This window comes from Macrotis lagotis, chromosome X (assembly GCF_037893015.1).
Source record: "Macrotis lagotis isolate mMagLag1 chromosome X, bilby.v1.9.chrom.fasta, whole genome shotgun sequence".
NCBI classification, from domain to species: domain Eukaryota; kingdom Metazoa; phylum Chordata; class Mammalia; order Peramelemorphia; family Peramelidae; genus Macrotis; species Macrotis lagotis.
This window is the reverse complement of record NC_133666.1, coordinates 663,466,789-663,483,382: the sequence shown is the minus strand read 5'-3', so window position 1 is coordinate 663,483,382 and position 16,594 is coordinate 663,466,789. Positions and strand designations below refer to the sequence as shown.

At 34.4% G+C, this 16,594-nt stretch overlaps 1 protein-coding gene across 1 annotated transcript in view; it reads left to right on the top strand.

Annotated features, from left to right (window-relative positions):
• The window catches only part of TMEM132C (transmembrane protein 132C), a 540,167-nt gene that overhangs the window by 208,682 nt on the left and 314,891 nt on the right, over positions 1–16,594 (top strand). The window contains exon 2 of the mRNA XM_074205334.1: positions 937–1,822. Within this exon, the coding sequence (XP_074061435.1) occupies positions 937–1,822 (886 nt within the window). The remainder of the gene's footprint in view (positions 1–936; positions 1,823–16,594) is intronic.

Genomic DNA, 16,594 nt, shown 5'->3' with positions numbered 1-16,594 from the left:
AGTTACCATTTATATAATGCTTTCAAGTTTGCAAAGTAGTTTACAAGTAATATCTAATCTTATCCTTACAAAACTCTTAGGAAGTAAGTACTAGGGTATCCTTATTTTACCGATAATGAAATTGAAGCCAATATCAGATATTCTTCTCCTCTTGCTTCAGGGAGAAGGAAGGGAAGGGGAAGAGAACAAATCTTTATGCAATGCTTATTATATGCCAGGTACTGGGCTAACTGCTTTTTAAATTTTTGTTTTTAGAGTTTAAGTGATTTGTCCAAGATCTCATAGTTAGTAATTGTTCAAGTCCAAATTTGAATCAAGTCCTGCTGACTCTAGGACCAGTTCTCTATCCTCTGCACCACTGGCTGCCCACTAAGTGCTTTTGACAAGTTTTATCTCATTCAGTCACACAGGATTACACACTAAATATCTCAAGTCAGATTTGGTCTCAGGTCTTCAGTAATCCAAATCCAGAACTTTACCCATTGCCGTTTATAGCTGCTTCTATTAAAAACAATTGATCTTTTTGCCCTATTTTGCATTCTAGATAAACAGAAATAAAACCAAAAATAGATAAGCCAAGGAACCATAGAACCGCAATGCATCAAATGAATATATTTTCATGTTTTAAATACTTACAAGTTATATTAATACAAACATGAACTCATTTTTATATGCAGCCTGCCTGGGAAACAATTAGTATTTGGGGGGGGGGGAGGGGGAGGCAATCAGGGTTAAGTGACAATCAATATTTCTTCAGCAAATCACAGGTTGTAATTCTCTGAGTAATGCCAGAACAAGACGCAATATTCCAAAATGTGTCAAGTTCAGAATTTCCATTTCTTATGTGTACATTATTTGTTGACCTATCAGCTTCTCAAGAACATACTAATCATTTTTCTTTGTTTTTCCCTTCTTTTCTCTTTTTTTTTAAATTAGTGATAGAGGGCCGAGGGGTCACGGACAATGGACCAAGATTTTCCTCATTACCAACATATCTACCTGTGAGCTATCATATCCTTAGTGCTGAGACATCATTTTTCCTTAAAGAAACCCACCAGGACTTTATGAGGAATTCCAGTTTGCAGTCCAGAGTTGAGTCATTCTTTACATACAAAGCGAAGAAGCCTCCTGTGTTGAATGCTAGCTATGGACCTTTTTCTGTAGAAAAAGTTGTGCCCCAGGAATTAATGATGACTTCCAATTTTTTAGGATCTAACAGGTTTACCTTTAACTGGAAACTGAAAACATACATCATGAGTGATAAGATCTACTTGAACCGACCCAAAGTCCAAATCCTTTTCTACATTGTGGGTCGGGATTGGGATGACTACAGCTCTGAAGAAAGACTTCCCTGTCTTAGAGTATTTGCCTTCAGGGAAACCAGAGAGGTGAGAGGCAGCTGCCGCCTGGCAGGTGATCTTGGACTGTGTGTTGCAGAATTGGAATTCTTACCCAGTTGGTTCAACCCTCCCGCAGTGGCTGCTGGGCGGAAAAAGTCTGTAGGTCAATTGGAAGGATGTTCTGTGGAACTATATTACACAATTCAACCAGGAGATGAGAAAGGAGAATGCACAACTGGGGATGTAAGGAAAGGCAATGCCATCCGCCCAGGGAAAGATGGACTGGATGAAACCATGTCCCACTTGCAAAGGATTGGTACCATTGGCCTTTATCAAACCCAGGAGAATTTTCAGCTTAGTGAATTACGACTGGACAACAACGTAGTCATCTGGCTGCCATCAAAACCTGTCAAACAAGGAGAGGTGGTCAATGCTTATGTGACCATCGCCAATAATTCCACCATTGACCTATTCATCTTGAGGTATGTGCCTTGATCAACTGGTCAGCAAATATTTATCTGGCTCAGAGTGTTTGGTGTTTTATTTGTCTTGTATATACAAATGCAAGAAAAGATATACCCTTTTCCTGAATGTCATTAGTCAAAAGGAAAAGAGAGAAATAGCTTTCTCTCTCTTTCCTTCTCTCTCTCTCTCTCTCTCTCTCTCTCTCTCTCTCTCTCTCTCTCTGTGTGTGTGTGTGTGTTTCTGTCTCTATCTCTCTGTGTCATCTCTCTGTCTTTGTTTCTCTTCACACACACGTATAATACATTGAAAAAATTCTACAGATTTTAATTGGTCAATTAAAAAAAACAATAATAAAGGAGATGGTTGCTTCCCTCTAGAAGCTTACACTTTACACTCTCTGTGTGTATGTGTGTCTATGATGTCATTTTTTATGGATCTCCTAGAACTGAAACTATTCAATGAGAAGTCTGGGGTATTGAAATGTTGGGGGAGATACTCAGGTTCTCCCTGGAGGATTTGGGTCAGATCCTATTTTGAAAGGTAGCTCTGCTGCCTTCTATGACACCTTTCAGCCTCCATCATTCTTCCTTATCTGGTCTTCTGGTATTCTTGGGTGTCAATCAAAGACAGAAAGAAAAATGACTATTCTTTGTGTCTTTTGATTTCCTTAGATAAGATATTAATGGAATGAATTTGATTTTGTGAAAAGATTTAAGATAAAAATAAATATTTCAACTTTACACACACACACACACACACACACACACACACACATATATATATTTTACATATTGTTCTCTGTTGGTCTATTCCACTGTTCATAACTTTTTATAACTTGAAGACTGAGAAAGACTCTGGTAATACTCATGAATGTCCATGAAAAAGGGGATCCCCTTACAGAGAAATGACAGGTAGGAAAAATTATCCTTTTTCTCATTTAAAATCCCCAGAATAGCCCATGGCATTTAATCACTACTGACTTTGTCAGAAAAGAGTCAAGTTTTATTAGGATTGCCCTTTCCATCTATTTAAAAAAGTCTAAGATATTTTTTTGTTTTAATTGTTTTTTGGATTTTACAATTTTTCCCCAATCTCACTTCCTTCCACCCCCCCAACAGAAGGCAGTCTGATAGTCTTTACATTGTTTCCATGTTGTAAATTGATCAACATTGAATGTGTTGAGAGAGAAATCATATCCTTAAGGAAAAAATAAAATATAAGAGACAGCAAAATTACATAATAAGATTTTTTTTAAATTAAAGGTAATAGTCTTTGGTCTTTTTTTCAAACTCCACAATTCCCTCTTTGGATGCAGATGATATTCTCCATCACTGATAGCCCCAAATTGTCCTTAATTGTTTCACTGATGGAATGAGCAAGTCCATTAAGATTGATCATCAATCCCATGTTGCTGTTAAGGTATACAACATTCTTCTGATTCTGCTCATAAAGTATAAGACTTTTAAAAGGTTTTCCAGAACATAATTACAACTTTGTCTTAGTCATCAGGGGACTTGGGATCTAGTCCTACAGTAGCCAGGAACTAGATATATGACTTCGGGTAAGTCTTTTCTTTTCTCTGAACTTCAGTTCCCTTTTATCTTTAGGATCAATCTAACTCCTACCTCCGAACCACCCCCCTCTTCTACCTTTCTAGTCATTTTATCTAGTAGTCTTTTCTATATCTTCATTCCATCAAAATGCCAAATATACCCCCCAACTTATCTTTTTGAATCCACAAAATCAATTCTTCAATCATGTCCAAATTCATTTAAATTTAACAAAAATTATTGACCTGTACTGGTGACAAATATTATTTATGCCTTTCAATAAGTTTGAGAATATTTTTTTCCATTTCTAGTCAGTTAATCTCTCTGCTCTAGAGTTCATGGTCACTCAACCTGAACGTGATACATGGAAAGGAACATGATCCTGAGATGTGATAAGAAGGCCAAGAACAAATGGATGGATGGATGGATGGATGGGTAGATGGATGAATGAATGAATGAAAAATGCTTAAGTGAGCACTTATTATGGACATGATGTGCCAGCCATTCAGCATACAGTACCAAAAAGCAAGATGGTTCAAAGCATGTGGCACCCTGAATCTACAGATTAAAAAAAAGTCTAAGAGGAAGACTAATATAAAAACAATTCTGCCTATCAAATATAATATGTCCAGGAATTGGCAAAGTTAAAACCACTGTAGAATTGGAATCTATTGATTAGATAGATTGATGGAGTAATATACTACAGATAAATAAGAAATGTATGTGAATGAATGATCCATTACAACCAGTCCAAGTTTCTGAGATGTTTACAAGAGTAGTCAGTATACTGGATGCCAGGAAAACAAATAGATTTATTTTCAAGGATTGGGACTGATAGTCATGATGAAGATGATGATGATGATAGCTAACATTTGTATAATGTTTACCATGTACCAGACACTATTAGAAATGTTTTACAATTATCTCATTTGATTCTCACAAAACCCCTGGGATACAATTTCTATTATTATCTCCTTTTTATAAATAAGGAAACTTAGAAGAACAGATATGAAAGGACTTGCTCAGGATCCTACAACCATTAAGTATCTAAGGGCAGATTTGAATTCACTTCCTCCTGACTCTGGAGTCAATGTTATCTTCTATAACAAGTGCTAGAAACTTATGGATACTATTTTGATTAAGAATATTTCTTTTTTTTCTTTTTTTATTCTGAGTTTTTTGGCATAGATAATTAAAGCATGAAATCTGACAATGTTGTGAATTTTAGGGACCATTCAAATGAAATGGCATTCTTGAAGATACAGAGTTGATGAAGCTGTGCTTCTAATCTCTTGACTCTTCCCCTAGCTTTCCACTAACTAGACAAAAATCCTTGGGAGAAAATGTCTAACTAGCTTGATATATCTCTTGGATATGTCATTACTTTGTTTTCTCCATCACTGACATTAAATTTGAGACAGATTTCCCTAGTGCTAAGCAACAGTTATTCTTTAGAAGCTCTGAGAGAAAAGTTTCCCTAAAGGTTTGAGCAAATGAAACTGTTTGTATCTGAGAATTCTAGGAATCAGATTAATAAGAAGGCAACCAATGATCTGCTAGGCAACAATTTGTACCTTGGAAATGAAAAAGATTTATAATAAAAGAGAATAATTTCCCACATCCTAGATGCCTAGGAACTTTAGCTTCTATTCTTGCTTTGATTTCCAAGTTGGCTGACTAGACAACAAATAAAACTCAGGGAAAACTATGTATGAGTCTTCCTGGAAAGGTAATTAGAAATCAAAATGTCAAATATACACCAAACCTATCTTTTTTGAATCCACAAAAAAATCAATTCATCATCCATGTTCAAAATCATTTAAATGTAACAAAAATGACTGACCTGTACTAGTGACAACTTTTCTAGTGACTGAAGAAACAATAGGATATTAAGTTGTGTTTCTTAAATTATTTCCTCGGGATAGAACCCTTAAGTTTAAATAAAAGTTTGGAATTACCATTATATTGAAATCTTTATAATCATTATTTTAATGTATATTAACTAGATCAAAAGATTTATTAAAAATGGGGTATTCCAGAGTTTCTTGAAGCAGAGGTTGAGGATCTGAAGAATTTCAACACTGACAATTTATAAATAGTAGTTCATAGAATGAAAGCCATAAATAAAAGGCATTGAGGTGAGTTAAAGGGCAGGATAAAATTGGAGAATGGCAAGTAGTCTTTCTTTCTGGAGTACAGATGAAGATAAATAACGTGCAAAACAGACTATGAAGTTATGTTGAATCATGAAGACTTTGAATGTCAAGATAAAGGTCTGATTTGATTCTATAGTAATGGGGAGATCTAAGAAGTGACTTTTTTTAGTAGAAGAAAGGGATGGTTCAATTTTCATTTTTCTTAGGAAGATTGCTTTTGAAGTGATGTGAAAGAACTATTATGAATATCATGAAAGACAATACAGTTTAATGAATAGAGATAGCCTAGGTTTCAGACAGATAGTTTCAATTCTCAATGCTGATATATATATATAAACATATATATATATACTGCGTGACCCTAGGTAAGTCACTTCCTAGTACCTCAGGCAAATCTCTGTCAATGGTGGCATAGTTTTGTACTTCCATTGTGCACCAATTCTGGTGTCCCCACCAAAAAATGCATATCAAATTAAGTCACAATAATAAAGATTATCATGTCTTCCTTCTAAAGAGGCAAGTTGAGTCTATATTGCCAATCATATCCCCAACAAGTAAGTTGACTCATATACCAGAGTTTGCTGATGACGTGTAAAATCTTTTTGGGGACTAATTTTGTATTTGAAGTTTCCTTGAACTGAATAAATTCCAATTCTGGTAACTCCACCAAAAAATGTATATCAAATGAAATCACAGTAGTAAAGATTATTGCTGTGTCCTTCTAAAGAGACAAATTGAGTCTGTATTGCCTGTCATGTTCCCAACAAATAGGTCAACTCACCAGAGTTTGCTGATGATATGTAAGGTCTTTTTGGAGGCCAGCTTTTTTTCTGATCAGGGGAGCTCCCAAAACCTTTCTCCCAGAATGAAATTTTCCTCTCGAGGTCTATTTTTTAAAAAGTCTGGAATTTGTCTAATACATGAAATTGGAAAGATAGGCACTGCTGGCAATTGATGGTTTGGCAACACTGTTTTCATAAATAATGCTCTTTTCCCTAACTTTTCAGTTGTTGTTCAGTCATTTTTAACTTGTATCTGATTCTTCATGACGCCATTTGGCAATGACACCGAAGTGATTTACCTTTTCTTCTCCAGCTCATTTTACAGATGAGGCAACAGGAAGAAGCAACTTACCCAGTGTCACCCAACTAGTAAGGGTTTAGCCTGGATTTGAAGTCAGGAAAATGAACACTAAAAAATGTCTAATCCAACTTATCAAACAATGATTTTTTCCTCACAATTATCTTCTGTGGTGTTTTCACTATTGTAATTATGAAGGATATGAAGATGAAAAGTGCCACAATCCTTATCTCAAGGAGATCTGATAGAAAGAACTCTAATATACTTGCAGGAAAAAAGAAGAAAGAAGGGCAGCTAAGTGGTACAGTGAATAGAGCACCGGCCCTGGAGTCAGGAGGACCTGAGTTCAAATCTGATCTCAGACACTTAATAATTGCCTAGCTGTGTGACTTTAGGCAAATCACTTAACCCCATTGCCTAAAATTAAAAAAAAACAAATAAAAAAAAAGAAAAAGTATTGCAAAATAAAATATGATTAAAAATAAAGTAGACATGCATACAAAATGTCCTAAGAAAATGAAAGGCAGGGAAGATTGTCTTTAGATGAAAATGTCAAAGAAAGCGGAGAGTATTCATTGAAGGTTGGGATCTGATTTGGGTTTTGAGGAAAGAAAAAAGTATTAAAGGTGAAGATACACAGGAAGTTATCTGAAGAATTAGGGCACAGCATGCACAAATGGATGGAAATAGGAAATAGAAGGCTGAATTCATGAAAGAACTAATATAATGGATATAATATGGAATATGTGAAGGAGAGTGATGTGACCAAAGTCAGAAGAGATAGATTGAAGATCATGGTGGAGCTTGGCAGCAAAGCTGATGATCCTCTATTTCATTTTATTGATAAATGAAAGCCATTGTTTTATTTTTGGCATAAGTATACTTTTTCTTTTTTTTTTAAATTTCGAGATCCATACTTACTCACTCTCTCTAATCTCTTTCTTACTCCCTGAGAAATTCAAGCAATATTTCAATTATACATGTGAAATTGCAAATCACCCTCTACATCAGATATATTTTTAAAAAGAAAGAAAAACAAAGATAGCAAGAAAACCATACTTCAATCTGCAGCCAAAGTTCAGCAGCTCTCCCTCTAGAGGAAGACAATACTTTTTTTTTATCAAGAATCATTGTCCCAGACAATTACATCAATCCAAGACCCTCACAGTTTCTCACTACTTCAATATTGCTGTCACAGTGCACAGCTGTATCCCAGCTCTTGCCACCACATTCAGCTTCAGTTCACACAAGTCTTGCCTTATTTCTCTGAAGTGCCCCCTCCATGTCAGTTCCCATGGCACAATAATATTCCCTCATAATCACACACCACAATCTGTTCTGCCACAACTAACCAACTGCCACTATTCAATCTCCAAATCCCTACCACCACAAAAGAGCTGCCACAAATATTCTTATATAGAGAGGTTCTTTTTCTCATTTTCTTTAATCCATTTGGGATATAGAACAAGTACTGGTATTGCTGGGTCATATAGTTTCAGATGGATAAGAGTACTTCAGAATTGTCTTAATTTGTCTACCTCTATTAAACTGAAAATTTTTCATTTGACTATAGATAACTTTGATTTCTTCTTCTGAAAGCTGCCTGTTTCTATCCTTTGGCCATTTATAAAATGGAGAATGTGTCTCATTTTAATAAAATTAACTCAGTTCTACCCTCAGCATGTATTTGGGAAATGAAACTTTTAGGTTTTTGTAAGGCAATAGGGTTAAGTGGCTTGTCCAAGGCCACACAGCTAGGTAATTATTAAGTGTCTGAGACTGGATTTGAACTCAGGTACTCCTGACTCCAGGGTTAGTGCTCTATCCACTGTGTCACCTAGCCTCCCCAAAATGCAACTTTTATCAGAGAAACTTGCTATACAATTATTTATATTTCTTTATTGTCTATGGTACCATTTAATAAAATGTCATTTCCTTGATTATTCATTTTAATGTTATATTTTTTATTTTGCTTTGTCTGAGATCATAGTTACTACCACAATACCTCTTTTAAGTTCACCTGAAGCACAATAGACTCTGCTCCAGCCCTTTATTTTATTTTATTTTATTTTTTTAGGTTTTGCAAGGAAAATGGGGTTAAGTGGCTTGCCGAAGGCCACACAGCTAGGTAATTATTAAGTGTCTGAGACCGGATTTGAACCCAGCTACTCCTGACTCCAAGGCCGGTGCTTTATCCACTAGGCCACCTAGCTGCCCCCCAGCCCTTTATTTTAACTCAATGTGTGTGTTTCTGTTGCAAAAAAACAACAACAAACATACAAAAAATATTTGGATTATGGTTTATAGTCCATTCTGCTATTCACTTCCATTTTGTGAGTGAACTCATCCCATTTACATTCATGTTTACAGTTATAATTACTCCTCTTTTTATACAGTCCCTTTTCAGAAGACTATTATTATTTTAACCATCGATTTACTTAATATGTCCTCCCTTTTATCAATCTTCCTTTTCCTTATAGTCTCCTCCCCCCCCCATTTCCCTTATGGGTAACTTAAATTTCTATATATAACTGAGTGTGTGGATAATTTTTTTTTCTTTTTTAATCAATTTTGATGAGAGTGAGAGTCAAGCATTGCCCACCATACTTCCCCATTTTGCTCTCCACCTTAAAAAGCTCTTATTTCCTTGTGTCTTTTAAATGAGAAAAATTTCCCCATTCTACCTCTTCCCCTTTCTTCTAGTGCATTCCTCCTTTTAATCAACCTATTTTTGAAACTCATTCTAACATAAGTGACTCACACCCATGCCTTCTGGCTATGTAATCACCATGATAAAGTTCTTAAGAGTTTTATATGTCATCTTCTCATATAGAAATGTAAACAATTTAATGTTATTAAGACTGTATGATTACTCTTTTATGCTGTTTTTATATCTCTCTTTAGTCTCGTGTTTGAAAGTGAAATTTTCTATTCAACTCTGTTCTTTTCATCAAGAATGTTTGAAAGTCTATATTAAATGTCCACTTTCCCCCAGAAGGTTTGTATTAAAGTTTTGCTGGATAGGTTATTTGTAATCGTAATCCTAGCTCCTTTGTCCTCTGGAATATTATATTCAAACTTTCTGGTTTCCTTAACATGGAAGGTACCTAATAAATCCTTTATGATTCTGACCACAGATCTATATTTTTTAATTATTGTTTTCTGGCTCCTTGAAGTGTTTTCTCTTTGAATTGGGAACTTTGGTATTTAGCTATAATATTTCTGGATATTTTCATTTTGGATATCAGGAAGTAATTGGTGAATTCCTTCCATTTCTATTTTACCCTTTGAATCTGAGCTATTGGGACAGTTTTCCTTGATAATGTCTTGAAATACAATACCTAGGCTCTTTGTGGTATTCAAATGGTCCAATAATTCTTAAAATCTTTCTCTGATCTATTTTCAATTGGTTTTTTCACATTTTTCACATTTTCACATTTTTCACATTTTCTTCTATTTTTTCATTCTTTTGATTGTTTTATTTTTTCCTGTTTCATGAAATCAATAGCTTCTACCTGTCCAATTTTAATTTTTAATGTAGGAACTTTTTGTCAGATTTTGTACTTCTTTTCTATTTAACCTATTCTGTTTTAAGTTCTTTTCTTCAGTGAATTTTTCATGCCTGTTTTACTAAGATATTAAATCTTTTTTTTCAAAATCTTTTCAAAGAATTTTCTTTTCCTTTCCTTTCCTTTCCCAATTTGTCTCTTAACAACCATCTTGGTTTTCCCTTTGTCACTACTTTTTTCTTAAAGAATGGAAAGAAATTGTCAGATATGTATATTAAAAAAGATTCTTCTCTAAACTAAAGAAAAGTTATACTGGAGACTGGAAAATTCAGAGGCAGCATAATCAGTTATGAAGCTTTTATAATAGCACAGGTGAGAGTTTGATAAGACCCTAAATTAAGGGGGTTGAGTGGAGAGGAGGTGATGTATGGAAGAGAGGTCTTAGGGGAATATATGAAGGGATTTGGCAACTGATTATATATATGGGCTGAGGTAAAGGAATGAATATGATATTGAGCGAATCACTTAACCTCCACGGTCCTCACTTTCTTCATTTGTAAAATGAAAAATTAGGACTATGTGACCTCTGAGGTACATTTTAATTCTAGATATATGATATTAAGCAATTTGAAATGTGGGGGCCTCAATTTCCTTATCTATTCAATATGAGATTGGACTAGATGACCTCTAATGTCTAATATAGCTTTAAATCTCTGATTGGGGATTCAAGCCAGAGGTTCAAGGAGGTTAAATGCGGAATCATCCAAAGAAATAGAGACACTGGGAAGAAGGAAGATGAGAATTTGGGTTTGGATAGGTTGTGTTTGTGAGACAGGCAAAAATACTCATTTAGAAATGCAGAATTGCATTTCAGTAGAGAGTGAATTTTAGATTTGGATGTCTTCTCTATAAGGGATTTAACTACAATGGAAGAGGAAGAAAGAATAAAAGAGAGCCCAATATCTTTGGGTTTATTCTGTGATACTACTACACTCTCTTAGTTTTCTCTCTACCTGCCTGTCAAATTCTTCTTATATTTCTTCCCTAATTTATCTTCATTCTTTCCTCTTAAATATGTTTCCCCTCTATATCCTCTATTCTCTATTTCTAGACTCTCTTTTATTCTATTTTTCCCTCCCTTGGTATCCATAAATAAAAATGTAAAAAGAAGGAAATCAAAGGAAGCAACAGTATATGGGGGAAAGGGAGTGGTCATAAAATCATAAATTTAGAGTCACCATTAGAATACTTATATACCTTTAGCGGAGTAATGTTTTAATTTTGTCTTTATGTCCTTAATGTTCAGTACAGTACTTGATGCATGGAAAATAATTAATATATGCTAATTGATTGACCAATTCTGCTAAGTATTGTGCAATTTTCAATAAAATCAATTTAACATTTAAATAAAAGGAGTTTCAGATGGTGAGAAAATGGGATTTCTTGAACAGACATCTGTGTTTATATTAGAGATGTGTGGTTATCTTTCACTTCCCCATTTTCTTTTTTTTTAAACAAATGTAATTGGTATCTTTCTATCTCTCTTTTTTAAAAATCATCAGAATTTATCCCAGTTTCCCTCCTACCAACCTCCCAAAGAGTCATTGCAAATAACTTTTCAGGAGGCAAAACAAAGCTAACAATATTTTAAATTTTGTTTTGAATTATTTATTTGACATTTTATTTTTCCCCAATTTCATGTGAACACAACTTTTAACATTTGTTTTTCAATTTTTCATTTCCAAATTCTCGAACCCTTCCCCATCCCACTTGACTGAGAAGGCAATCGATTTGATATAGACCATGTGGAGCATGCAAACCACATTTTCATGTTAATCATGAAAGAAATCAGATCAAAAAGAAGAAAAAGCAAGAAACAATAAAATTTAAAAAATAAGCTTTGATCTGTTTTCAGATTCCATTAGTTCTTTCTTTGAGAATGGATAGGTGTTTTTACACCATAGATCCTTGAGAGTTGTCTGAGATCACTGTATTGCTGAGACTAGCTAAATCATTCTTAATTGATCATTTTGCAATATTGTTGTATCTTACACTACTGTTGTTACTGATTCTACTCATGTCTCTTTGCATTAATTCATGCACATAAGTCTTTCCAGATTTTTCCAAGAGCATCCTGTTCATCACTCATTATAGCACAACACTTCACAATCATATATCATAATTTCTAACAATATTTTTAAAGAGATAGAAAGAAAAATGAAAAAGTAAAAAGCAAAACTGATCAATACAGTGAAAAAGTCAGGTAGCTTTTCCTTTCCAAGCAATTCTCTGTCCTTAATGGAACTTTAATTGGACTCCCAATTTAGGCTCCTGGATATTAGAAATCCAGGTTTAAAAATATTTTGATAATTTAACCTCATAAGGAATAACTGAATCTCCTCAGTCAATCCAAATACACTTTCTTTCTTTTTGTCCAATGGATTTCACCTCTTCCAAATTGAAATTCCAATTTGTCGTATCCATCATTTCATACCTCCATTTAGGATTTTCTTACCAAATATATTAAAGTGGTTTGTAATTTCCTTCTCCAGTTCATTTTACATATGAGGAAACTGAGAAAAAACAGGGTGAAGTAATTCGCCCAGGGTCACAAAGCTGGTAAGTATCTAAGGCTAGGTTTAAACTCAGATCTTCCTGACTTCTGTCCAATGAACCACTCAGCTTCCCCAATAGGAATGTAGTATTTACTAATGCCTTTGGTTGATTAATTCAATAGAGATGATCTCAGATGTTAAAGGAATTAGGTCTAGAGTATCTTGTTAGTTTCTTTGACTGGTTGAAGGATTCAAAATACCCTGACCTCTATCACTACTAGATTCCAGGCAGTTATTTCCTAAGGATACACAATAACAAAACAAATATAATATAATAGCAAAAATTACTTTCTGTACTCAAAGAATTTATATTCTAATAGAGAAAAATAAAGTAATATAATCTCAAAAAGTTTATATGGCAATTAATAGTATCAAGAGGAAGGAGATGGGGGAAAATGAATTGAAGCAATAGAGATAAGTTTTGAGTTCCAACCTCCCGACTATGTCAGCAATCCTCATGAATATGCTCCCTCCCTCAAGAAATATTATATGATTTTTCACTAAATAAAGTATCCTCGTAGCCTATGCCATCATTTAAAATCAACCACCTTATTGGCTATTTTATGGACAAATTGATAACATCTTTTTTTAACACCAACAAAATTCACAGTGGATTCTAGGTTTTCAGTCTTCAGGAATTTTTAGACTTGTTTTCTCTTCTTTCTTTATCTTTTCTTGTCTTTTTTTCCCCTTTATCTCATGAATTCAATCCAAAAAACATGGTTTTTGCCACATTTTCCATACTTATACAGGTTTCAAAGATGATTTTAAATGTGTGTCTGAGTTTAAGTTACTGTGCTTGGTCTGCTCCTCTACTTAGGTGAACTCCTCAGAAAATGTTCTTTGATCCTTAGAACCCTAATGAAATGAAACCTCAAGTTTAATTCTCACTGCTTTATAATTGGCATATGAACTTGACAAAGAGTTTAATGAAAGAATCCCTAGAACTCCCTATCTTCCAGCTCTTCCATCAAGGGATTTTTTAGTGATATTTTATTTTTCCAAATACATGCTATGAATGTTTTTCAACATTCATCCATGTGCCTATGTAAATTTTTAAATTGCAAAATTTCCTTCCACCTTCTCTTCCCTTCACCCTCCTCTGAGTGGCAAACTGTCAGATTAATATTGTATATACTTATTTGTGTTAAACATGTATACAGATTAGTTGTTTTTGGTGTGAGGCAATAGGATTAAGGGGAACGAAATGCAGGAGATATTTTGTAAATGAATGCAGTGTTCATCAGATTCTAAAGGATTTTGTTTTGTTTTGTTTGTTTTGATTTTCTTCCTCTGAATGGGGATACCATTGTCCATAGCCAGTCTAATATGGTTGTCCTAACTCTCTGAACTGCTGAGAAGAGCTTCATCTATCAGGGTTGATCATCTCACAATGTTGTTTTGTTAGTATATGTATATATATATATATATATATATATATATATATATATATATATATATATATGTTCTCTTGGTTCTACTCAGGTTGCTCAGCATCAGATCCTGAAATTCCTTCCATGCTTCTCTAGAGTCAGACCATTTATGGTTTCTTATAGAACAATAGTATTCCATATTATTCATATACCATAACTTAACCATTCTCCAATTGATGAGCATCCCCTCAATTTTCAATTTTTGCCACTACATAAAAGAGCTGCTATGAATATTTTGGAACATGTGGGACTTTTCCCATTTTTTATGATTTCTGGATATATGCCTAGAATAGGAATTGCTGGGTCAAAGGGTATGAACAGTTTTATTACACTTTGGGAATAATTCCATATCGTTCTCCAGAATGATTGGATCAGTTCATAACTCCATCAGCAATGCATCAATGTCCCAATCCTCCCACAACATTGATCGTTTTCCCTTTTTTTCATCTTAACCAATTTGATAGGTGTGAGGTGGTGCCTCAAAGTTGTTTTAATTTTCATTACTCTAATCAATAATGATTTGGAACTTTTTCCATATAATTATATATAACTTTAATTTCTCCATTTGAAGACTGTACTATTCATATCCTTTGACCACTTATCAACTGGAGTCATCACATGATTTTAAAAATGATTTCTTCCTAGTATACATGTCCTGAGCGAGAGTGAAAACAGAGTGTGAGGATAAAAATCTGGGTAGTTCCCTATTTAATTTGATAAGCTGAAAGAGCATGGAGGTAGGTTTGTTTGGTACTTTGTAACTGAGCAACGCCTCATTGAGGACAGGTGATAGAGACTCAGAAATTAGGTACAAATGAAGTACTATTCACTATATTATACTACATCTATTTTTAGAAGAGGTCAATTGCAGGTTCAACTCAGTAAGAGTCTGAGAGAGCTGCAAACAGATCTTAAAACAGTAGAGAAAAGATTATGCCAAGGTCCCAAGTGGGAAAATCAATTTACACTGCTGATGGATACCTTGGAATAAAGATTCATGTGAATAGCAATTTTTCTTTTCTACATGCTCATAAAGAGATCTCCTGAATCTTAATATCACCATATAACATTCTCTGTTGATATTGTTTGTTCTTCATTGTTGAAGAAGACCATGACATCAGGAAGGTGACACCATGACATTCGTGTGAATTGGATTTAAGTGAGAGCTAGCTGTGCTAAGTCACCATCCTCACTTTCTCCTCCAGAGCCACCTGGTTCCAGTGGCCAATTATAGTTCAGGACAATTGGAGATGGCCCTGGATGCAAGGCAATCAAAGTTAGGTGACTTGCTCAACATCACATAGCTAGTAAGTGTTTGATATGGGATTGGAACTCAAGTCCTCCTGACTTCAGGGCAGGTGCTCTGTCCACTAAGCCATCTACATGGAGGTACTTGGTAATACATGTCTTGGGGTTTCCTCTCTAATAATCCTCAGTTTGAGAATTCAATGACTGCCAGTCCTCTAGACAATGAATGGAAGTTCCTGGACAATAATAGACCTTGTGGAGAGAAGGAAATTACATAAATTGCCTTTAGTGTTGGAAGCAAGGAAGGAAAATACAATTTGAAAGAACAAACAACCTGTCCAGTGAGCTCCACTATTGTTGTCTTTTTTTTTAGTTTAAGAAGTTTGTCTGAAATGGTATAGTCTTAATCAGTTCAAAGGAGAAGATGAAATATTTTTTTTGTTTTATTTTTTCGATGAAAAATCAAATTCCTAAGAATTAATGTCTTCTTTAGCCCTTAGATTACTAGAAAGTATATTCTATCTTTAGTCTAGTATCATAAGCCTTGGATTTATAAGGAGTCAATTCAGTCTAGGAGGTGCCTTCTCTCAAATCAAAATTGTGTGGCTCATTTTTCTTCTCCCTGCTTTCCCTGAGAGCTTTATAAAGAGTTCCCCAAACTCCTACTTTTGGATATCTGGAAAGGAAATAATTTTGAGTTTAGAGGAGGATGAGAAACTCTCATAAGTCTCATTTATATAACATTATATAATATTCTGATGGTGTGACTTATACTCTCTCAAGAAAAAAGTACTTGGTGATTCTCTTCCCATTGAGAAGATGGGGTTCACCCAAAAGGGAGAATATCTTTATTATATATGTGATTTTGTTTGCATTGTTTTCATTTTCTGTGCTGTGAGATCTATTTGATATATGTTTTGCTTCCTTGAGTGATTATGTGGTCCACAGGGAAACAAGGCAACATGATGTGTTTCTTTCTGGACTCCAAATCCCATATCTTAAACTTCCTAATATTGGGAACATAGGCAAGTCACAACCTCTCTGAGACTCAATTTATTTTTCTACAAAATGTGATGTTTTGATTAGAATTCCAGAATTAAAATTTTTATAATAACCTGTGGAAACCTAAAATACAAATAATATACTGACATTCTATAGGGATATGTATGGGGAGAAACAAAATGCACCATACAATTAT